We start from the raw sequence: 24840 nt of genomic DNA, 5'->3' as shown, positions 1-24840 counted from the left end.
TAATAAGATTTGAATTTTAAAAAGAAGACTTCAGTGGCTGGGTGAAGAAGGGATCAGAGAAGGATGAAATAGGAGGAGTCAGGAGACCAGCTAGGAGGCTCTAGGGTGTATTGATGAGATTGTGAGCTAAGACAGTGTAGCTAGCAGAGAGGACAGCTTTTAGTTACATTAAGGAGGTAGACTTGACTGGGCTTAGCAACCTATTGGGTGGACGAGGTAACTATATTATTTAAATTATTCTCTGACTTTAAATTTTGGTGAGTTTGCCCAAATACGTACAAGCCAGTGTGTTTCTCAAGACTCCTAAATGGATTGATTTAAATGACTATAAAGTAGAGTGATTGAGTTTCTGTGTAGTGTAGTCCCTCAAAAACAAAGAGAAACTCATTAAAATGAGATCAGAGAGTTAATCCATTTTCACACATAAGTACTCATTCATGAAAAGCTACACTATATGAGTCAGAAAATGCTTATGTCATTCATTTTATTGCATATATAACTCCTTGGGAGAATGCTGGCTAGTACAAATATTCGGCATTGCTAAGCTTTTTTGGACTTTTATTTTTGAGTGACTTGACGCTGATGTATTATATATTATGTAGAACAATAATTTACATATCATGCTTGCATTACAGAATGGCCTTTAGTGGAGGGACTGTGTGTCTTGTCAGGCTTAGCTCAAGATTCTTATGAATTTCAGAATCTTTTTGCAATTTGGTGAATACTTGAAGATAATTTTAGAGAATAATTTAGTTACAGCTTTGCTTTTACTGTACTTTCCCCACAAAAAGAAAAATAAACGTTAACTAATAAACAAAAGGTTTTATTTCTATGGCTTCTCTGTGCATATAATGAGTTTATCTGTAAGCTTTATTGTTGGCACAGCTTAAAATCAAGGGAGGACAAGACATAATGAATTATCTCTAGTAATAGACTTTTTTCCAACCAACATATAAAGAAATTTTGCTATCATAGGTTTATCTCCGCTTTTGTATGCCATGTACTTTGATATGTCAAGGAACACTGGTGCACAATTCTACAGAAGCTTATGAGAAAGGCTCAGTGTGGAAGAAGTTAATGTGATTTTGATTTATGGGATTTATTAACATTCATGAGTATATATTATGTATCTCAAAAACCCACAGGAAGAAAGGTTGGTTATAGGAGGAAGGGATATCTGTATACTGTGGTTTTTACAAGATAACATGACATTTTTTCCAACCATGCATTCTAAATCATCACTTTATATCAAGCAAAATTGTAGAGGGCAGTAGCTACTGTTGTATGTTTATCTGACTTAGTAAAGATGTAATATCATTGTCCTTTTGATTTTTCTGGGTTTCTTTTCTTTTTTTTAAATTTCAGAATATGACAGGAGTATAAACATTTTGGTTATATGAATTGCTTTTGTACAACTTGAGTCAAAGTTACAAGTGTGCCCGTCACCTAGATAGTGTGCATTGTACCTGTTAGGTGTGTATTTACCCATCCCTCCTCACCCCTCCCACCTGCTTGATTTCTGTTGAGTTTTACTACCATATGTGCACATGAGTGTTGATTGATTAATTCCAATTTAATAGTGAGTACATGTGGTGTTTGATTTTCCATTCTTGGGATACTTCACTTAGAAGAATGGTCTCCGGTTCCATCCAGGTTGTTACAGAAGGTATTAGTTCACCATTTTTTTATGGCTGAGTAGCACTCCATGGTGTATGTGTGTATATACATATATATATACACACACACACATATATACATACAATATATGTATGCATACAAAATATATACATATATATTTTATTAATCCACTCATGTATTGATGGGCATTTGGGTTGATTCCACATCTTTGCGATTGTGAATTGTGCTGCAGTAAACATTCTAGTGCAAATGTCTTTTTGATAAAATGACTTTTTTCCCTTTGGGTAAATACCCAATAATGGAATTTTGCTGGATTAAATAGTAAGTCTACTTTTAGTTCTTTAAGGTATCTTCATACTATTTTCCATAGAGGTTGTCCTAGTTTACAGTCCCATCAGCAGTGTATAAGTGTTCCTTTATCTCCTCATCCATGCCAGCATCTGTTGTTTTGGGACTTTTTGATAAAAGCCATTCTTACTACCATTAGGTGATATTTCATTGTGGTTTTGATTTGCATTTCCCTGATGATTAGAGACGTTGAGCATTTTTTTCATTGGCCTTTTTTCATTGGCCATTAGTCTATCTTCTTTTGAAAAGTTTCTGTTCACCTCTTGTGCCCACTTTTTAATGGGGTTGATTGATTTTTTTTCATGCTGATTTGCTTGAGTTCTCTGTAAATTCTGATTATCAGCCCTTTATTGGATGTATAGCATGCAAATATGTTCTCCCATTCTGTGAAGGTTGTCTATTCACTCTATCGATTATTTCCTTGGCTATGCAAAAGCTTTTTAATTTGATCAGGTCCCATTTGTTTATTTTTGTTGTTGCTTTGATTGACTTGTTTAACTCAAGGGTGTTGTCTTCAAGCTGTGAGATTCTTTCTTCTGCCTGATCTAGCCTATTCTTAAGGTTCTCCACTATGTTTTGTATTTCCTTGAATGAATTTTTCATTTCCAGAAGTTCTGTTTGGTTTTTTAAAAATAATTCGATTTCTTTTTTTTTTTTTTCCATCTTATTGTTATGGGGGATACAGAATTGCAGGTTACATACGTTGCCCATGTACCGCCTTTCCCCCCAAGTCAGAGCTCCAGGAGTGTCCGTTCCCTAGGTAGTGCGCGTTGCACCCATCATGTAGGTATATGTCCCTCCCCCCCCACCCCCCAATTCGATTTCTTTAGCAAATTTTTCATTCATGTCCTGCATTGTTTGTGTGGTTTCTTTGTGTTGGGTTTTTATTTTCTCTTATATTTCATTGAGCTTCCTTACAATCCATATTTGAAATTCTTCAGCTGTCACTTTAATCTTTTCTTTTCAGTTGTTATCCATTGGTAAGAAGTTTTTATTTTCTTTTGGAGGTGTCCTTTCACTCTGATTTTTCATGTTTCTAGAGTTCTTTTATTGGTTCCCTCTCATCTGGCCTCTCGGCTGAGACCTGAGGGTGCTAGGTCTGGCTTATGTGCTTGTCTATGGTTCCCCAAAGATTGATCCCTGAGCATGCCAGGGAGAGGGGTGCTGGTCCTGAGTTGCCTATGGGATGTTGAAGCAGGATTGATGAACCTCTTGGGTTACCTCTGACCTGCTGTCTTCAGCTCTTCCCGACAGTGTGTAGTGAGTTAGGTTCCCCAGCTTAATCTCTGAGCTGGTGTGTGGTGATTGTGAGTGTGAATCAGCTGCTCCCTGTTTGCTTACATTGGAAAGCGCTATGCTTTGCTATGGGGTTGTTCCCCCATCATTGTGTGAAGTTTGCATGGAAGATCTGGCTGCTGAGATGGTCTTTTGTGCCTGTGATAAGCTCTGGTTCCCCAGGTGGGCCACGCGAATGCCCCAAGCTTTAGGAGGGACCCTGTAGCTCCCAGGGGGTTGCCTGGTCTCTATTCTCCCTGAGGTTGAGGGAAGGGCAAGACAAATTGTGGCTGGATTGTGAGAGCCTGAGAGGCTATGCTAAGTCTCAGCAAAGCTTAGAGGTTGCTTATCGGGCTCCTAGCCGGAGCTGCTGGTATGAAGTTCAGGGCAATCTCTCCAAGCCGGGAAGTCTGTTACGGAGCGAGGGGCCTGATCGCTTGAGTTTTAAGGCCCCAGACCAGGCTCTTTCCACTCTTGTCCACCAATGCAGTTTCTCTGTCGGGTGGGGTGAGCACCCTCCCTATTTGTTCCTTGAAACTCCACAGCACTCTCCGATCAAAACAGTCTGTGTGGGTTTTCTCACCTCCCAAGACCAGCCCTGGTACTACCCCTTAGTAGTCCGTGTGTCTGACCTATTAGCCTGCGTCTTGTGGGGCAGTGGCAAGTAGGGGGGCCCCCAATTGTGCGCAAGACCCCAAGTGGAGAAAGGTAGGCCTCTTTGTCCACAGGGGCCTCTGCCAGGGGTATGCTCCCTCTAGGGAGAAGTGGCCACTTGCGAGTTTCTTGGCTCAAGCTGCACTTCCTATTGTAATGAGTGGGGGGAGGGACTGCTGCTCCCATTCAGCCGTGGCACCCCGGGGGCATTTGGTTGTCATGGGAACCAGGTGCCAGGCTAATTCACTCCAAATGCTGCACCAGTATGGCATATCCAATATGGCAGTTCTCCAGCGGGGGTGGAGGATAGGTGCACTTACAGATCCTTGTTCCTCAGTACCCCTCCAAACTCCCCTTTTGGATATGTCTACAAGGGCTTCCTTGTCACCCGAATCTGGGACCGAGATCTCTCCCCTGCATCTCCCGGCACCACTCTCATGTCTGGGGGGCATCAGGTCTGGCCCACCTGTCCAAGCTGCCAGCACATGATCCCACTAAAGGCCAGCAGGCAGGAAGCTTGCAAATTACGGTGGCCAGCTCTCAGTGGTGGGCTCGGCTGGGAATGTCCACCTGCCCTAGGGAAGCAGCCGATCTTGTGCTCTTCAGTTAAGAGTATTCTCACAGTTGCAGTGTGCGGGTGGGGGCATTGCTACCAGCCACCCAAGCCAAAATTATTTTCTCTGATACGGTGACTGGAGGAGATGCCGAGGAGGAAGTGTCCAGGTGCAAGAAAGCCGGCACTCTGGTCTCTCGTGGTGCTCTTCTGTGGAGTGTCCCTTTTTAACACCCTAACTCCTGGAGTTTGCTCTTTCATCCCGCTGTTCCTATTTAGCAGCCATGCCTGGGCTGGTGGACGGTAGAAGCACCCCTAGTATGTTCTGTTTCCCACTTTACACTGAAGGTAGCTAGGTGGGGGAGGGACAGCCCCCCTTACCCTTTCACTGGGCTCCGAGCCTCTCCGGGTTTGGTCCGTGCCGGTGTCTTCTCCTCTCTATCTTCCTCTCTCCCAGTTTCGCCATTTTTTCTTGGTTGGGTCCCGGAACATCTGTGCTGTCTCTCCCCGCAATCCACACCTGGGCTCCAACTGCTCCCTGCTTTCCTCAGTCCAACAATATACTACCTTCCAGCTGGGACGATCCGACATGCTATGTCTCTAGTCGACTCTCTTGGCTGTGCCTCTGATTTTTCTGTTTTGTACCTCTTTTGTATTCCTAGAAAGAATGTCAGATGCATTTAAAATTTGTGAGAAATGGTTAGTTATACTTTTTAAAATAAGCTAGAGCATAAGGGCTTTTATGATTCCATCTAGAAACTCAGTACTTATCTCTTTGTCGTAAAGGAGAATAGACGGATGTTCAAAATAATGTAGGTTATTTCATATGGAATCTCAATTATTTTATGCCAATTTAGTATTTTCCAGTAGTAAGAATTTAATGGCATAGTGAAATATATTTAAGTACTGCAGAAGTAGACATTTTCACCCACTCTGCTAACTTCAAAGAAGCCCATATGCTATTGTTTCCTTTATTATTGACATATGCTACCATAATATATATTGAGAATATTTGACATGAGAGCTGTTAAAAAATTTCTAGCACGGTTATTCTGACACTGTGCGCCAATTTTTTTTTTAACATTTGGGCGTATAAGGTAGATAATTAACCTCAGCTGTTCAAACTTTTAAAAGCACAACACATTCAAGGTTGTTCATTCATTTTAGAGGCCCAGAATTTGTTATCTAGAAATAAAGGGTGTTTCATCTGTGAACTATTTATTAATACCAATAAAGGATATTAAACCAATTCAGATTGCTAAGTGGATGATGAAAGTGTTTATTACTACTTGAATTAGTATTCACTACTATTTTTCTATCATAATCTTTCTGTGCTCCCAGCGGAGGCTGTCACATATAGTTATGTACAGTTGTTGATGTGAGTCAAGAGCTCAAGATTTTTATAAACAATTTATTATGAATAATTTCAAATATATGCAACACACAAAAATAGTGATACATTCATCACCTAGCTTCAATTATCAACCTTTGCCAATCTTGTTTCATGTATCTCCCCCTCCACCCTTTGTTGAGTAGGGGTGCTGGGATTTGCTTTCAACAAATTTTAGATTACTAGTTCACCTGTTAATACTATAATATATATCTATAAAGGATAACTTGTTCTGCATACCCAATGCCATTATCATACAGAACTAAAGTAACAATAATTTGTTAATATCATTTAACATGTGCGAATTTCTCTACTTTGAACTTATTATTACAGTTGATTTTTTCAAAGCAGTAACCAATCAAGGCTCACAAACTGTATTTAAGACAATAAGGTTTTAATGTGGCTTTCCTCACCATTTTCCTATATAACTTTAATCAAATTATTTAATTCCTCTAGAGTCCTAGCTAACACCTTCACACATCCACTTGGGATGATTGTAACTTTGCTTTGCTCACCTTGGGGTGGTTAGTAAAAGATAAACAGAAATGGAGAAGGGATAGGCAGAATGGGTGGTCGTTCTATTTTCTGCCTTGCTCTATTTAATTTCATTAGTGGAAGTTATTTCCCAAAACCATGTTCTACCCAACATGGGTTCATCTTATTCATGTAGCATTTCTAGTCACCACTGAGATATAAGAGATGGTACTGAAAATGTGTTTGACATGTTTCTTATGAGAACATAGATAGCAAAAAAAAGTGGTTATGGTACAATGATGCATGATTGGATTCCTCTTTTTCTCCAACGAGTTCCGTATGCATTCCCAGAGAATACCATATCTGATGTTTCAGGATCTCAGGAAAATAGGAATGTAGTTGAGTTATAGTCACCATCACAGTGTGATCATTTCATCTTGAAAAGGAAATAATAACTTTTGATCTGATCTGGGCTAATTTCCTGTCATTCATTGTCTTCATTTTAGGATTGGCATTTTTCAAAATTTCTATAAGAATCTGAGCCATTATCTCTCAACTATTGACTCTTTCCTAATTCTCTTATTATTCCTTCCATTTGCATATGTCTTACACCTTTTCATTCTAATCTTTTTCACTCTATCCTTCATGTTTAACCTTTCATATTTTCCACATATTTGTCTCTGTGAAGAACATATTCTAGATTGTTTTTTGTTTACCTTTTAGTTTATACATTCTCTCTTCGGTTGTATCTAATCTGTTTTACTTGCCCCTTGGGATTTTTATTTTAATAATAACGTTCTCAGCCAGGATGCTTTTTATAGACCTGCTCCAGGGCCAGTCATGGGCACCTGTCTTTAATTGCTGCACCTTTGGTGACTCTATGAAGACTACAGTTTCAGAGAAATAATGTTTCTATTTATTTATTTTTATTTATTGTCGTAAAATATATATAACATCAAATTTATCATTTTAACCATTTTAAGTGTATAATTCAGTGGCATTAAGTATATTCATAATGTTGTGCAACTGTTACCATTATCCATTTCCAGAACTTTTTCATCATTCCAAACAGAAACTCTGCATCCATTAAATAGTAACTCCCTATTACCCCTCCCCCCAGCCATACTGTGTTTTAAGATGACTACCCTGGGAGAGAGCAGTTAATCCACGGGCAGATTCAGAACAGTAGCAGCCAGGGCTCCTTCCGTTTACTATTTCACTGAGTCTCTACTGAGCATTTCTCACACGCCTGCCACCATAGCAGGCTGCAGCAATATAGTGGCGAGTCGGAAGACACAAACCATGCCTTCCCGCTGTGTACAGAGCCAAGAGCAAGGTTTAAATCTATATTTTTCCTCTAACGATATCATCCGGATTCCTCCTACTGGGTGATACTGACGATCACTCTCACGTTGTTGAATTACTCAGGCTGACAGTTCAAGGCTTGTACTCAGCATTTCTCTGGGCCTGTGAGGGACTCTGGGTGAGGAGCAGATGGCATCGCTGATGGCTCATAACCAGCCCCCTGCCCAGCCTCTCTGATCTGCTGTGTGGCTGTTCCAAGTGCTTCCTGATGGGTTCCTCCGCACCGTTGCATGGACAGTGTTCATTTTTCTCTTGTCTTTTTTCTTTTATTGCCCATTCTTTTTTCTTTCATTTCCCATTCTTTTTTCTTTCATGTAGTTTTATAACCATTTAAAAGCACTTGCTCTATTCTAAATACTGGATGTGATTAAAAATAAAAGTATTGTAGTTATTTAAAAAAAATCAAAGATAAAAATATTCAGAGGTAAACATTTTACAAGTCCTCAAGGAATTCACTGTGTCATGGGAAGAACGACTTGCTAACTAGCATTGATGGCTAATGTGACATGTCCTGATGTAGCCCTGTGCAAGGCACAGTGTGATCCTGAAGCTTAGTTTTACCTGAGGAGTGCCGAAGGTTTCATAGGGCAGTTGTGCTCATAAGGGAAAGTGGATATGCATGTTTACTGTTGAGAGCCAGAGGGTGTCTGGGAAGTAGAAAACCCACAGCCATGCAAGGACACGAAGCTGTGCATAAGCATTAGCACCAAGAAAACAAAATACAGCAAAGGAAGTCTACAATGCAAGGACACTGTTTTCAGACACCGAGTAGTACCAGTAGTAGTAAAACTACTCAGAATGAAGGCCTTGTGGCTTCCTTCCTTCTCTCGGGGCTCTCACTATTGACTGATAAGACAATTTCCAGGTATTTTGTGTTTGTAATGTCTCATCTGGCGTATGAGTGCATTTAACCTCATGTTGAGACTTCATTTTATGGATTTAAAAAGCACTGAAAATATTGTCACTTGAATGTAATTTTTAAAATTCTAAATTGTGAAGGCTCTCACAGCCTTTGGATTAGGAGGAATGACCTAGCTGGTTGAAAGGCAGAGGGAAGACAGCTGTAGTAAGGACACCTCACCGATGCACATGACTGCAAATGACCAGAATGGCTGTGGATGTTTCAAAAGCAAGAATGCCTTTCAAATCCCAAGGTGTTGAAACATAAAACAGCCACACCTCTTCTCTAGCCTCTGATTGCTGGTTGCTACAGCTATGAGAAAAAAAGTCCAGGTGTCTGTGATTCAGCAAAGTTGTTTAGGTCTTGTAGCAGTGTCATTAATGTGAGGAATGAGCTATTTGGCAGAGGGAACCAGAGGCTGGACAGCACCATCTCGAGTCCCTGTTTAAACCCCTGGCCACCTTAGTTACACTGCCAGTTTCCACACAGCAGCTTCTGTCTATGGTCAAGAAACCCTGGATACAAAAGATACACGGTACATTGTAAAAGATTGGGTCTAGTTTATTTACTTATATGTGATCCAAATTCATTTGCTGGGAACCTGTCAGTTTGTTCTTATTACAAATAATCAGAGAAGTCTAATAATCATAGAGAAATAAGCTTTCAAAAAATCTTTCAGCTATATTTTCTAAGAATCTCTGCAACATTCTCTGCATTGGAAGCATTTTTTTTTTTTCTCTATAAACAAATGACTGTAAAACCTACAAAAAGACATTGATTGACATCCTATTGCTCAAAGTTTTTCTATTAGTTTGCAGATTGCTGAGGGCTGCCTTCCTTCTGTTTGTATTGCTGTTGCAGCATGTAATCTACTGGAAAAGTAGTCCTTGGAAATTCAGGGTCTTCAAAACACAGTGGGATTCACTGCCCCCTCTCCCCACCCCAAGTTACTTCAGTGGTGGCAAAAATAACAATTGTCCCCTGGGAAATGAAGCTCATTGCTATGGTAACTAATGAAGGTTGCATCATTCTAGGGCACATTTTTAAAAGCCTGGATTTCGACATGGGTAGACGCCCCGTCTTATGTTATTCAGTAGCTTAGCAACCTGTGGTATACTGTTTGTCGCCACCCCCAACCTTCCCTTTTCTCTCAGAAAAGTGACCTATATAGATAACAGTTTATTGTAGGCACGTTTTCACTGTGAATTTGGTTCAGTTCTTAGGTATGCTTATGATGACCTTATTTTCTGGACCCAAATTCAGGACACATTCTGTGTCTGAACGGTAAAGAAGGATTTTTCTTCTATCTCTTTGCTGACCCACTCTAAGGTATTTGCAGATGTATTTCTTTCTACACCCCTTGGCTGCTGATGTGATTCAGGGGTTTGTGTTTGTTGTTGGCCTTCTTTTATTCTTAGTTACTGAAGCTACTACTTATATGCTGTTGGCTTCCAAATCTTAATTTTCAGCCCAAGTCTCACCCCTAAACTCCAGAGAGACTGTTCACTCTGCAACAGCCCTAACTGGATTGTCCACAGACTCAGCATGTTCAAGATGGACTCAGAATTACATATTGATGAATGGCACCCCCATTCACATCACCCCACATCTGGTCAGCCCCCAAGCCCTGATGCTCCTACTTCCTGAATGCTCTAAAATCTGTCCTTGTCTCTCTTTCAGCCCGTCTTCCTTTTCACCTGGTTTACAGCCCACATCCTCCAAACCGGTTACTTCAAGGTAACCAGGTGTTTTCCAGGCCTTCCTCAAACAAACAAAACCAGTTGTGGTTTTGTGACTGGTTCCTTATCTTCAGCCCTTATTTCTCACTAGTCATGCTCGCTCTGGCCTCCCCGGGCTGCAGGTGCTGCCCTTCTACCAGGAACATGCTCCACTTCCTCTCCACTTTCCTCTGGCAGATGCCCGTTCATCCTGCACTTCCGACTCTGTCATCTCTGAGAACCTTTCTCTGACACTGCCTGACCCCCGGCTCTGTAGTCAGTTAGATGCCCCCACGTGCCCCTATAACAGCATGGGTGTCTCCCTACCTTATTAGCTCTTACCTTGCTGTATCGTAATGTGCTGTGACCTGCCTCCCCGGTGCTCTGTGAGCTTCCTGACAACAGAGGTGGCACTTGCTTGTCTTGGTGGTTCCAGTGCATTTCATGTACTAGTACCTAGTAGGTGCTTAATAAATGTTTGTCTAGTAAATCAATGAATCAACAAGTCAATGAATGAATATGTCCAAGTGCACTTGTGGGGCAGTGGGGGAGAATTCCTAACTTCTAGATTTTGGCAGTCTTGGAAAATGCAAGTTGTTCCAGTCCCTGTTGTTCATTGTCTCCATTAATATAAGCAGACTCCTAAAGATTGCTAGAATATAGAAAAAAGCATATGTTTTTTCAGGGTAGGATGCGGGGGATGGACCTTGTGTGGCCATATACAGTCAGCTCTCTGTATTTGGGCATCTACCCAAAGGAAATAAAGACTCCATAAAAAAGACATCTGCATTTGAATGATTATAGCAGCACAATTCACAATTGCAAAGATGTGGAAACAACCCAAGTGCCCATCAATCCATGAGTGGATTAATAAAATGTGGTATGTGTGCACCATGGAGTTCTGCTCAGCCACAAAAAACAGTGGTGATCTAGCCCCTCTTGTATAGAGCCAGAGCCCATTCTCCTAAGTTAAGTATCACAAGAATGGAAAAACAAACACCCCATATACTTACCATCAAATTGGTATTAATTGATCAACACTTATGTGCACATATGGTGGGAGGGGGGTGAAGGGGATGGATATATTCACACCTAGTGGGTGTGGTGTACATTGTTTGGGGGATGGACACGCTTGTAGCTCTGACTCTCGTGGTGCAAAGGCAATATATGTAACCTAAACCTTTGTACCCTGTAGTATTCTGAAATAAAAAATAAATAAATTTTTTAAAAAAGCTTTTCATATTGCTTTTAAAATATAATTTTCAGAAAAATTAAAACTTCTAAGTTTTATATGGTGGAATTTACATTTTTATTTAGGAAATTCCTAGCCACCCAAATTGTAGTTTTGACCTCTAGGATGCTATACAGTTTTTCCTTTTTAAACTGCTGTTGTACCTCAAGAGATAAGAGAACAGATATTTTATATATATTTGACCCTTGAACAACACTGGGGTTGGAGCGCTTATAGCCTACTGTTGACCAGATGACTTACCAATAACAAACAGTGAACACATGTTTTGTATGTTATATGTATTATATACTGTATTCTTACAATACAGTAAGCTAGAGGAAAGAAAATATTACTAAGAAAATCATAAGGAAGAGAATATATATTTACTATTCATTAAGTGGAAGTGGATCATCATAAAGGTCTTCACCCTCATTGTATTCACTTTGAGTAGGCTGAGGAGGAGGAGGAGGGGTTGATTTTGGCTGTCTCTGGGGTGAAAAACCACATGTAAATGGACCTTGGCATTTCAAACTTGTGCTATTCAAGGATCAACTGTATTTTTATTTTGAGATGTAAAAATTTATCAAGTGCCCTTAATACAAGTTGGTATAAGGAAGGCAGTATATATAGTGAAGACAGCTCTATTTAATAGGGTATTGCAAGGAGTAAATGTATATGTATAGTGTTTTGAGGGCTGTAATTTCTTTAAAAATGTGGGTTACTATTGAAAACACGGATATTTTTTGTTTGCTGATCTTGTACTTTGAAACTTTACTTATTTGTTAGCTTTAGTAGTTGTGTGTGTGTGTATTTTTAAGGATTTTCTTTATGTAGAATCACGTCATCTGCAACTAGAGATAATTTTACTTGTTGCTTTCTAATTTGAATGCCTTTTATTTCTTTTATTTGCATAATTGCTCTGACTAGGAATTCCAATAATGCTGAATAGTAGGAGGAAAAGTGGGCATCTTTATTCCTGATTTTAGGGGGAAAGCTTTTACTCTTTATTGAATGTGATGTTAGCTAAGAATTTTTCATGAATGCCCTTTATTAGGTTAAGGAAATTTCTATTTCTAATATGCTGAGTGCTTTTTTCATGAAAGATTATTGAATTTTGTCAAATGTATTTTCTGTGTCTATTGAGGGGATCGTGTGTATGCACACATGTGTTTTTCTTCATTCTATTAATATGCTGTATTGCATTGATTGATTTTCTTATGTTGAACTACCCTTGCACTTTGGGATGAATCCCACTTGGTCAGAGTGCATAATCCTTTTAATGTGCTGTTTAATTCAGTTTGCTAGTATTTTGTGGAGGAGTTTTGTATCTCTATTCATAAGAGGTATGAGTCTGTGGTTTTTTTTTGTGGTACCTTTGTCTGGCTTTTATAGAATGTGTCATGAAGTATTCCCTCTTTTATTTTTTAGAAGTTCAAATAGGATTGTTCTTAATTCTCCTTTAAGTATTTGGTTGACCTCATCAGTGAAGCCATCTGGTCCTGCACTTTTTCTTTCTTGGGAGGTTTTTGATTACTGATTTGATTGTTCTTGGTCTGTTGAGATTATTTTTTCTTGAGTCGGTTTTGGTAGATTGTATATTTCTAGGAATTTGTCCATTTAATTTAGATTATTTAATTGGCAGGTATATAAGTATTCTCTTATAATCCTTTTTAATTTCTGTAAGGTAGGAAGTAATGTTCCCACTTTAATTTCTGTTTTAAATTAACTGCATTTTCTCTATTTTTCTTAGTCAGTTTAGCTAAAGGTTTGTTACTTTTGATAATTTTTTCAAAGAACCAACTTTTGGTTTCATTGATTCTGTTTTTCTAGTTTCTATTTGTTTTTTTCTGCTTGAATCTATTATTTCTTTTCTTTGCTGGCCTTGGGTTTTGTTTGTTCTTTTTTTTTTTTCTTTTAGTTCCTTAAGGTATAAAATTAGGTTGTTGGTTTGTGATCTTTTTAAATATAGGCATTTTACAGCTTCATTGATAGTTTGTCAACTTTTTTTTTTCGGTGAATGGGCCACATTCTCCTGTTTCTTTGTATACTTTTTTTTTTTTTTTTTTTTTGAGACAGAGTCTCACTCTGTTGCCCAGGCTAGAGTGAGTGCCGTGGCGTCAGCCTAGCTCACAGCAACCTCAAACTCCTGAGCTCAAGCGATCCTCCTGTCTCAGCCTCCCGAGTAGCTGGGACTACAGGCATGCACCACCATGCCCGGCTAATTTTTTCTATATATATTTTTAGCTGTCCATATAATTTCTTTCTATTTTTAGTAGAGGTGGGGTCTCGCTCTTGCTCAGGCTGGATCTTTGTATACTTTTTAATTTTCTGTTAGGAACTGGACGTTTTGAATATTGTAATGCAATAACTCTGGAAATCAAATTCTCCTTCCTCTTCAGGGATTGCTGTTGTTGAATGTTACAGTCATCTACTTATTTATTTAGTGACTTTTCTAAAGTATTCTAGCAAATACTATATTCCTTGTTGTTTGTGATCACTGAAGTCTCTGTTCTGTTATCTCTGAGGTCATCCAGTGATTTCCTTAAATGCTTGGATCCAGCAAGGAAAAAAATTTCTGTTTCTTTAAATTACTTTGAAAGACACTGGGAAGCCCTGCACCACTGGGGGGTTGAAACAATAGCCAGCCTCTGCTTCAGTCTTTCAGTGAACTATCAGACAAATCAAATCATACATCCCCAAATTGTGGAAGACAAGGTTCCCACTCTGACATCAGTATTCTCTTTAGGAGCATGAGCCACAGTCTCCATGACTACCTGCCATGGGGCTGGGGCTGACAGTTCTTGCCACCTCAATGGTTGATTTGGTGGAGGGACTGATTCCTGGAGTGTCCTACTCCACCATCTACCATGATGTCACTCCTGTATTGATTCTTACTGAGATAATATCTTGATATTACAATGTTGTATTAGCATATATTGGAAAAAGAGCTTGTTTCAGACAAGAGTGAACACTGATGTGTATGTGAATAATGTATGTATAGAGTTACTCCTTACAAGTTACTTACCATTATATTTGTCCACCTTACAAATAAGGCTAGTTGATCAGAAAGACTAAATTATTCATGTACATGACGTGGCGTCACCACATATCACTACAACTTGTGGCTTAGCAGAGAAAATGGCATTACTTTATTGTGTCTGTGGTTGCTCTAGTCTTTTTTGTACTACTTGTTTATAGGGGAACCAGTGTTTAGCTGTGGGGTGGGGATATCCAATACAATTTAAAACTGAGTCCAGTATGATGACTTAAATAGTCTTCTTAGGTAGTGTTAAACTCTGTTTGAGGTAAAAAGGCTCAGTCTCCAAGTCTGCTTTTTACCTCAGGATGGCTTATGGGTGTGGGGTCCTGGCAGTGGGAAACTGACTGTTTCCCTCTGTTTGATGTTCACCATTTCTTCTGGTCTCTGGGGTAATAACTTTTAACCTCCTAGTTGTGCTTGCCTTGCTGGCAAATGCTAATAATGTCATGGCTGGTGTAACTCATAGTCCGGCCTTTCTAGTTGGTCAGAGCCTAGTGGTGCTCCCCAGATGGTTCAGTCTCTTTGGTCTTTGCCCTCTGAACTCTCCTGGGTGTCTGCCTTGTCTCTATCCAGCTGCCAGCCTGGAACTTCATGCACAGCCTTTGCTGAAGTATCACCCTGTTCCATAGTGGGTCCCATGGCTACCCCTCTAGCTCAGAAAATCTGAATCTCAGAGCTTGTTATTGCTTGAGCATGTTTGAGAAAACTGTACCTCAAGATAATGGCTTGATTTGCAAGACTATGAACTTACTATGTAATCCTTCTGTTCATGTGAGACCCTGCATATTATGTCATTTCATCTCTTTGTACTTCCTTCACTGGTAAAACCTAATAGTTCCCCAGGCAGATGGATGCCAGAAGACTAGGGCAAAGGTCAGATGTTTGGAAAGGCAAAATAAGAATAATGAAAATAATAATTTTCAAGCACTCTCGTGATACATACACATATATGAAGATATATTTAAAGAGTCATATATAATTCTAAAGAAGCCTTAAATTTAAGGAATATAGGCTCTTTTGAGAGGTATATGTTGTATACATATATATGCATATGTATTTTACATATATGGCTAAGATATATGTGTATATCTATTATGTAGTTAAAATATACATATTTAATATTAGGAGGTTTGTTTTCTTTGTATCTGTATCAACATTTTCCCATGACTAAACCATGTGATTTCATGCACACATTTTCTTCTCTTGTAGGACAGTTCGTGTTTGGTTAAAGAGAGACAGTGGACAGTATTGGCCAAGCATATACCATGCAATGCCGTGTAAGTATCTGCATCTCTGTCTTGAAAAACCAGACATGCACCCTGACTCTCCTTCCTTCCCAGATTGCTTTCTCTGTCTTTTCTTCTTGAGTAGCGAAGACTAGGGTTGGCATTCTCATTATAATGGAAAGTACCATATTAAATCATTTTAGATTTTTCTAAGGCTTTCACTATGTAAAGTAAGAAAATTGTTCTGAAATTGACTCTGTATTCATAGTTTCTGAATAAGATTAATGGAAGAAGGATGACAGCACATAGGCTGTCTGATTACAGCAGTCTCCGTCTCTTTTCCAATTTTCTGTTTAACTATTTTATAGTGTGTCCTTAGACATTCAAATTTTGTCCAGTGATTACATTTGTGAAGTAAATTTGTCCTTGCATTATTGTTATATCATTTATTCAAATTCAAGGCATTCGGCATTCAGTTCTCAAAAGTGTTTGCTTAGGATTGAAACATTCTAATTCGAAGTCAATCTCATTTCCCCAAGATCTTACCTGAGAAATATGTCCTTGCACTGATAAATAATAAATCTTCCAAATATGCTTTTAAAAAATAGATATGAATGATTCTTAGACTGTTCCACCAAGAAGTTCCCCCACAGATAGAGAAGAGCTAGCTAAATTTCCCCTAAAATAGGAAATTTCTTTTTAATGTTTCATTTTTAAAATTAATGAAGTTTTAGACATCCTAGTTCATGTTTATTTTAGTGTAAAATGATTATTTAAATTCATTATCAGTTGTATTAGTCATTTCCCTTAGTCCCTTCCCATCAAATCTTAATTAAAATTAACACCCTTGAAAAATCTCCTAGGTTTGTTGTTTGGGCTAATTTACCCTCTGGCTTGCTGCAGTGTGTACCTCTTCTTTTGATATAAGTATCCCAGTTTCAGAAGTACATGCCACTATATACAGCCAAAATAAATGCATGCTAAATTGTAGATGTGTTCAAGTTTATGCCTCTGGCATACTGTAATAATTCAAACAACAATTTTGCCTGTTTATGAACAAATGAATTATTAAGGATATGATGGTTTTCAGTGATCTTCAAATTATCTCTGAGACTTTGCATGTTTTTAGATTTTTGTAGTAAATAGATGGTAACCACGAAGCTGAACTGAGTATTCTGCCCCTTTTTTGTGAAGAAACTTCTTGTAATTCTGAATGCTATATTCTTCCTTTACCTGCTTTGCTTCTGGGAGACACTGTTATACGCAATGGGCCCAAGATGAACTTTCTTTTTAAGCCATGGCAGTGATGAGGGTTTAGGTAAATGGAAAAGGAAGGAAATTCTCGGATTTTTTTCTGATTTTCAGGTGATATAACCAGTCCTCTGGTCTGGCTTCTTTTATCAAATTTGATACAGTATCTAGCTGGAAGAGTTGGGGAAGGGTTATAATCCAGCAATTTGAAGTTGGCCTTAGAGATCTATAGGATACACACACACATGCATACACACAAACACGTGTGTGTGTATATATATGTGTGTATGTGTGTGTATGTATGTATATATTTATATATGGCAGACTTGGATGAAATGATGGGGATTTGGGGATGGCAAGCAAGGAATCTTCCTGAGATGAGCCTTAATAGGAACTTCATGAAGGCACAGGATCCTAAGTGATTGCTTACCCACTCCCTTCCCCATATACACATACAGACACATTTTGGTGCCATTCTCTAATGCTCTCTTAATTTGAATATCACCGAGAATACAGAGTTGCATTTTCTAGTTGCATTTTCATCAAGAATGACTAAAGGTTGCTTGTAGCTCCTACACCTGGCATGGGTGCTCAATAAATGCTTATTGAAGGATTCAGCTTGGTAATAAAGATGAGTTCCCCTGAGGACATTATCATCCATTTTCCTTAGGACTGAACATGTACTTTGAGAAAGAGTACCTTCTAATTCCTTGTATGCTTTGCCTACAGTATTCTACTGAAGGAGGTACAGAAGGGATTACTTTGCTATTCAGTGTAGTCTGTGGACCAGTGGCTTCAGCATCACCTGAGAACTTAATAGAAATGCACCGTTAGGTTCCACCCCAGAGCCACTGAATCAGAATCTCCATTTTAATAAAATCTCTAGGTGATTTGAATGTACAAAGTTTGAGAAGATTATCTTGTGACTTTATAGCCAACATGTTGATGATCTATGTACATAATGTTTACATGAACATGTGTAAAGCCTTATGCATATATAGGGCTGATTTGTAAATATATAGGTGTAAATACACATGCCAGTCAATCAAATATTTACTGCACACCTACTGTATACAGGCCACTGACCTACATGCCAGAGATTTGCAGGTGAACAAAGTACATATGGTCAAGATGATTTTAGTACTTTTCATTGTTGGGTGGCTCCACTACTGTGTAGAGGTAAATGAAAAAAGGCTACATTCATCACAATTGGTCAGAAATTGGTTTTTATGTTCCCAAGACTCTTATGCATTTAGATGATATAGTAACTGACCTCTGAGCAAGAATATAAGCTTTATTTAACCTCAAAGAGGCAGAATCATTGCATAAGGAAATAAGCTACATTTCAATCAGTTAGAGAACCTGAAATAGATTTGAGTTTCCAAGGGATTGTTTTGCAGTCCTTTCTATTGAAAGTTGTTTTGCTAAGAGGTTACTCAGTATGATCCTTAATTAATGGTTACGTGGCATTAGTTACAAAATAAGGGGAAAAGTACCATATATCTGGAGGCTATAATATGGCTAGCACAAGGCAGATATGACCATATTGTGTTTATTTGAGTATATAATAAGAAAAGAAAAAAATTCTACACATTTAAAATATGGCTTATTTCCTTATTTTGTCCCTTTAAATATAGTGGTTAAATATGGCAGACAGTGCCTGCCTTCATGGTGTTTACAGCGTGTTGGGGAAGGCAGACATTAAACGAGTACCGGCCAAGATGTGTGCTGAGTGTTACCACATGGGAAGTAGGTATTACGGGCACTTGGTCACAGAGTCTCCCTGAGGAAAGTTCATTTTAAACCTTGCTCTCTATGGAGAATTTGAGGGGGACTGCTGACTTGTTTTGTAGTTTCCTAGCTGATTTTTATGGATGAGTGAGAAATCAGAGCCTTTCCGTATCAAATATTCTTTCAAAAAAGAATACCCTCTTGGTGTATCTCAGATAGCAGCTGCTAATTGTCTGTGACAGTATCAACTTACAACCTACCCACCTGGGACCCCGCCTGAGCTTGTAAACCAGAGAGGGATCTTCCTCAGAGTACAGAGTTGAAGTTTCAGTTGCAACCATAAATGTGATTATTTGTTCCAGGGTTCTAACAGATCCCATTTTAACTACCTCTGTATCACACTACAGAGAAAAAGCATGCGAATAGCACAGGCGTTCCTATTTTCGTGGTTGAGTTATTTCAGATTTACTAACTAGGCCTGCTGCTGTTCATGGGATCAGACGAAGGAGAGGCGGGAAGGAATCTCAAGCAAGAGGTGGGGTAGCAGGTGTTGGAGAGTTTTCTTACTCTTTGAGAGGATTGGGTATCATGGCTGGGCCTTTACTGCCCACCTCTCCCCTGGGTATGGAGAATCGGTAGATCAGCATGGCTGCCAAATATGTGACCGGGAGGCTTGTGGGAACCCGAGCCTCAGGCCGGGGGTGTTGGAGAAGTGGAAAACCTCTGGGTTCTGTTGTTGCCAGGGCAGGCAAGCGGAATTTACTTTGGCTCCCAAGTACTTATGAATTTATCCCCAAAGCCAAACAGAAGACTTTTTTTTCAAAAATAGTTACAAATAAATAGGCACACCTAACAGCAATAAAATGACCTATTTCATCATCTTCCCAGCTCTCTGCTTTGGCCTGGTGAGATGGCATTTGCCCAGTCAGAAGCTGTGGTTGGGCCCCTCAGTTTTCTCACAAGTATGGCCACCTCTCCATCTGCTCCACTTAAAGTACAGGAACTCAAGTCCTCACTGAAACACATCATTTTGAGCTGTCTGCTTCCTGGTTTTTATCAAAAGCGTGGTTGAGAGAGAGACTATTTGTGGTAGAGAGCATGAAGGATATTCAGTCTGATTATTTATCTAAATTCTGGGTTTTCCCACTTTATGTTAGCCCTCTGCAGAAACACCTTCATTCCTTGTGCCCTTTTCTTATATTGATGTGTATATTATATGAAATGCTTTGTAGCTGTTTTTGAAGTAATTGTCTACCCTAATACGCACTGCCCCTTTTATGAAAAAGCATGAACGGGCAATATTTTTCAGATATGGGGGCCGAGAACCCTTTGCTTCCTTGAAGGCAGAGCCTATTGGTGTGGTCCAAATAGATTACAGTCCCCTGAGAAGTGACTGCTTAGCTGAGAAGGGGTGTGGAGGGCAGGTGGAAGAGGGGTGGAGGGAAGGTTAGTCTCTTCCATTTACTTCAGTGGCTGTACAAATATAATTTTCTGTGTGTATCATGAGGCAAAAAAGGTTGGGAGAAACAGCACAAAGGACTTGGTACTTGGTCCTTACGGATAATGTGAAGCATGAAATTTACTAAGTTTCCCAAGAAATCCTTAGAATAATTTTCTTCCTGCTCTTATATATATATTTTCCCACAGTTGTACCTTTTTATTTCTTTTTTTTTTTTGGTTTTATTGTATCTGCTTTTTAAGCCATTTCAAACTCTTTGTAAAATGAAGTGGGAAATACATTAAGTAAATTATCTTAGTTAAGATGAACGTTTGAACATAGTCTATTATTTACATTAAATTTACCCCCCTAAAAATGTATTGTTTCAAGTTGGAGTATTCAAAATAGCTTGTAGGTTAGAACCTGTGCTTGCGGCATTGGGGGAAACTGGAATTTGATTTTCATTTTGGCTGTCTAGTTGCTGAGTCATTCTGGGCAAGTCCTTTATATTTTCTCTGCTTTGAATTCTAACAGAGAAACTGTTTTCTTTGTTCTCAAGTTTGCAAAAATATTTTGGTTATCAGATATGTCAAATAACTATTTGTAAAATACCTTCAGTTTCTTGGTACTTAAGAATATATACTATCATTACTGATGTTAACCCAGAGTTATTAGGAACAATCAACTAATTTGTGAGTTTGTGGGTGGGTTGATTTCCTCTTCCCGTTTATTGAGACTGTAGTCTTAAGGCAACAGGTAATTCGAAATTGGGTATTTGGAAAATTAAGTTGATTAATATGCTTTATAACTGGACTGGGAATGAGTTACTTTGTATGTAAATTGCAAATGTTGGTTTTCCCCTTGGTGAGGAAGACTTTAGACAACTTAAGACTGTAGAGGTGGTTTGTGTACTTATTCCACCTCATCTGCTGGGTTTGTTGGAGTTTTGGGGAAAAGTTCATGAGGACAGATTAGTGGTAGAAAGGTATTTAAAATAATGAACTCAGAAGTTTCTATTTTTATAAAGTAGTGATTGTTCTGAAGACTTTTAAACATCTTTAACTCAACTGAGAGAGTTTCTTGGCAGACTGGGAGATATGTGTATAATTGAGAACTGCTCACTCTGTTTTTAATTTATACCTTATTTCAAATAATTCCTGGGTTCCTGATTGTGAAATGTATTGCTCCATTTGTTGGTTTCTTTTTGGTATAGGTTATATTATAAAACTATGTGTAAAATGGTTTTTTTGTTAAAATAAAAATAAATAAAAACAACTTATTGTTTTTACTATTTACATTTTAAAAACCATAATATAATGTGATCTTTTAATTCTGTATTTACTAAGAGGAAAAGGTACCTAAGGAACTTTTGATTTTTAATGGAAATGAAGGAAAACATATATCATCCAAAATGAATATACCAGATGTTAATTAATCTAATTACAGCCTTTATTTAGCATACTCTTATTTGATTTTCATCTGATGGGGCATTTTAAAATTTACTGTAGTAAAATCACTTTACTATAACTTAAAACTTGTCTTGGAGAAAAAGTGACCACTTGTAATTCACTGTAACTTTGCTGATGTTACTGAGACTAGATTAAAAGAAAACAAAATGATTAATATTAGTGGAGTGCATAAACATTTGATTTAAATGAAAAATGCTTTTTAGCGCTAAACAATCGAAGTCCTAAATATAGAAATGCTAATGAAATAAGGCATGGGTTGAGTACTATATATCTATTATGATAAATAATGTTCTTTGACAAACAGGGCTGAGTGAAATAGTGTCCATGAATTAAATCCTTGCATTGTAGGGATGTATTGCTCATTGGAGGCTCTGTTAAAGACCTTCTTACTGTGGAATCCTGACATTTAACTTCACCGGGATGCCTATAACACCTAAAGTTTTATTTGCAGAAGTATCGCTGTTTATTTAGCTTTAAAGTTCCAACCAGAACCTCTCATGAAGATTAGTGTCTCTTGCCAAATAATGCCTTTAGCATTATAAAGCACTGTGATTGAAATCCAAGCTTAACCTTCAGTGAAACTTGTGTTTATTTGAGCAAAGTTCAACTGGTCAGCAAAGGACAGAAATAAATTAGTCATAAAATGAAAGAATTACTGGTATAATAGAAATTAGGAAACTTTCCCCCAAATGGAAGTATTTTGAGACTGCCCCTTCTCAACTACATTTTTTAAAATAAGCAGGGGCAACTTTTTTAATACCAGTTGTTGGATAAAAGTATCAGAAATGAAAATAGTCACTTTCTCTCCAATCCATTTAATTATTGACTCTGTTGAGGTTGATGTTGGTCTCTTGAGTCCCCTTTGTCTAGAGCTCATATCTCTTGAGCTTTTCCCCTTCAAATTATATGGTCATTAATATAATCACACATACTGGATCTTCTCTTTATTTTAGTTTTCCCTGAACTTTAAGCTGAATAACTGCCTTAAATCACAAAGCCTTCATTTTACCAAACACTCAATGTTATGAAAGTGTTTAATTTTAAAGGTGAGACTTTGACAGACCATCAAGGTCTAAAGTCCTGATACTAACGTAAGAGAATAAGAGGTCCCATTACCTATAGACTGCACAAATTTCTAGTTTATTTGTGCTTTTCATTGCTTTCTAAAAATTTTCCAGTATATTCTTTTGACTGTCATTAGTCTGAGACAAAAGAGGTAGATGGGAAATCTTATTCAGGTAGCATGGAAAAGTCCGATACTATTTTATCAAGAAACTGTAATCATTTCTTCCTACATTTTAATAAAAATGTAGGGAAAAATATAGGAACTAAACTATAACATCAACAAGACCAGTGTCAAGGCCTTGAGTTTCAGTTATTGGGTGAGTATAGGAGCAGTCTCAGGCCAGCTACATATAGCATGATATATGTAAGAGGTCTTGGTAAATTCGGGTCACCCTACAAATCTTACTCTGTGTGGTTATTGTTTCTCATGGGGAAAAACAGTTAGAGGTGAGGGTTATAAATATATCTTCACATTTTGTATCATGCTGTATTTATTTCATCTGGAGTTCAAGGATGCAGCTTTGATAGAGGAAATCAGTAGCTGTATTATAATTTTATAGTTCTGGTCAGGTACTTCACTCACTTCTTGGAGAGAGCAATTTCAAGGTGGGAGAAAAGAACAGTCTCCGCGCCAGCGCATCTCTAACTTGCATGTTTAGACATCAGAGAGACCAATTATTTATTTATTGCCTTATAAATTATTAGTTTTACAGCATTTAAAGCAGAGTTCTTGTTTGTGAAGCATCACAAATATTTGTAGCCATTTTTTGCCACCTAGCTACAAATGTTGTGCTTAAATCATATTTTGTTTGTCTCCTCCCACTCTTCCTTCGAAAGGATTCTCTTTACCATTTAGTCATAATTGCCTTTACTTTACTGTATCTCATTATCCTTCCCCAGACAGTTTTGCCCGTTTAATATTTGTCTCACATGGCTAGAAGACCATTTTGTGTGGGCTATAGAGTTGCTTTTATGTTAATTTCTGCTAAGTTGAGGTTAGAAGGATCTTTGTGTCAATCTATTTTTCCTTTGACCCTCACAAGGAAAGATATTTACTGTAACAACAATTCTGGGCATCAGTATTCTTTTGGATTCACTTTCTGCCTCTTTGGCTCTGCCAGGGCTATGAGTAACCACCCCAAGGCCTGTTCTTATGGGAGTGTCACAGCTGGGAAATGGTTTGAGAGCATCATAAGACTCACCTACCAAAAGCCTTTCTCTACACATACACACAGGTTTGCCTGGTGTTTTCCCAGAATGTCTCTTCAAAGGGCTAGTAGTGTCTTTGGGGCACCTGGGAGCTAATGCTGTCTAACTCTGGCGTTCCCCTATCTAGAACATCTTTGGTTCAGGCATATGAGTTCTAGAACAGCAGGATTTCTGTTAAAATTTCTTTTGTTTATGCTCCTTTGTAGGAAAAGTCTTTTGCTTTTGAATTCTGGTAGTGTTTCTTCCTATATATAAAAGTGATTTGAATCAAGGAGGTGAAATCAAGTCTTACAGTTCCTATATACAGTTGGTTTCACAATCTATAAATTCCTTGATGGCGGCAGTAATGCCTTATATATCATTGTAGCACATGCCTGGAACGTAATAAGCATTCTAAATTTTCATTGAAAGAATAGCAAGAAATATAGCAAATGGAGTGGACAAGGAATAAAGAAATAGCAATGTAGATTTAAGGGCAGCCTATGCAATGTTGTAAAAAAGTCTTTTAAATCACATTCAAAGATCAGTGAGTTTTCTAACTATAGCAAAACCAGATAAGAACTTTGAAGGAAATCACAGAAAATACTTTTAGATGGTCAGGCAGGCAGCTAAATGATAAGGTTGTTTCTGTCCAGTCTGTAGCCCCTTGGGACAGTAATTGAGTTTTGCTTCCTATGCTCATGTTTACATCTTATAAATGGTTAGATATTTAAAATGAATTTTAATAGGAACAGGAAAACGATAACATTAAAAACAATGTTACAGAAATAATCTTGTCACTTGAACACAAGAACTATGCTTAATGTTCCCATGTATAATGTACTTTCTTGCATGTATGTACTTTACATAGTTGCAATCGATGTG

General features: G+C 38.3%; 1 protein-coding gene across 2 annotated transcripts in view; it reads left to right on the top strand.

The window, feature by feature from the left end:
• WDFY2 (WD repeat and FYVE domain containing 2) overlaps window positions 1-24840 on the top strand; it is a 143876-nt gene that overhangs the window by 46090 nt on the left and 72946 nt on the right. For both annotated transcript variants that reach the window (XM_069467699.1, XM_069467698.1), the window contains exon 2: window positions 15797-15864. In XM_069467699.1, coding sequence (XP_069323800.1) covers window positions 15797-15864 — 68 coding nt within the window. The remainder of the gene's footprint in view (window positions 1-15796; window positions 15865-24840) is intronic.

This window comes from Eulemur rufifrons, chromosome 4 (assembly GCF_041146395.1).
Source record: "Eulemur rufifrons isolate Redbay chromosome 4, OSU_ERuf_1, whole genome shotgun sequence".
Lineage (NCBI taxonomy): Eukaryota > Metazoa > Chordata > Mammalia > Primates > Lemuridae > Eulemur > Eulemur rufifrons.
The sequence above is the reverse complement of the archived record's forward strand: the minus strand, read 5'-3'. Positions and strand labels throughout refer to the sequence as shown.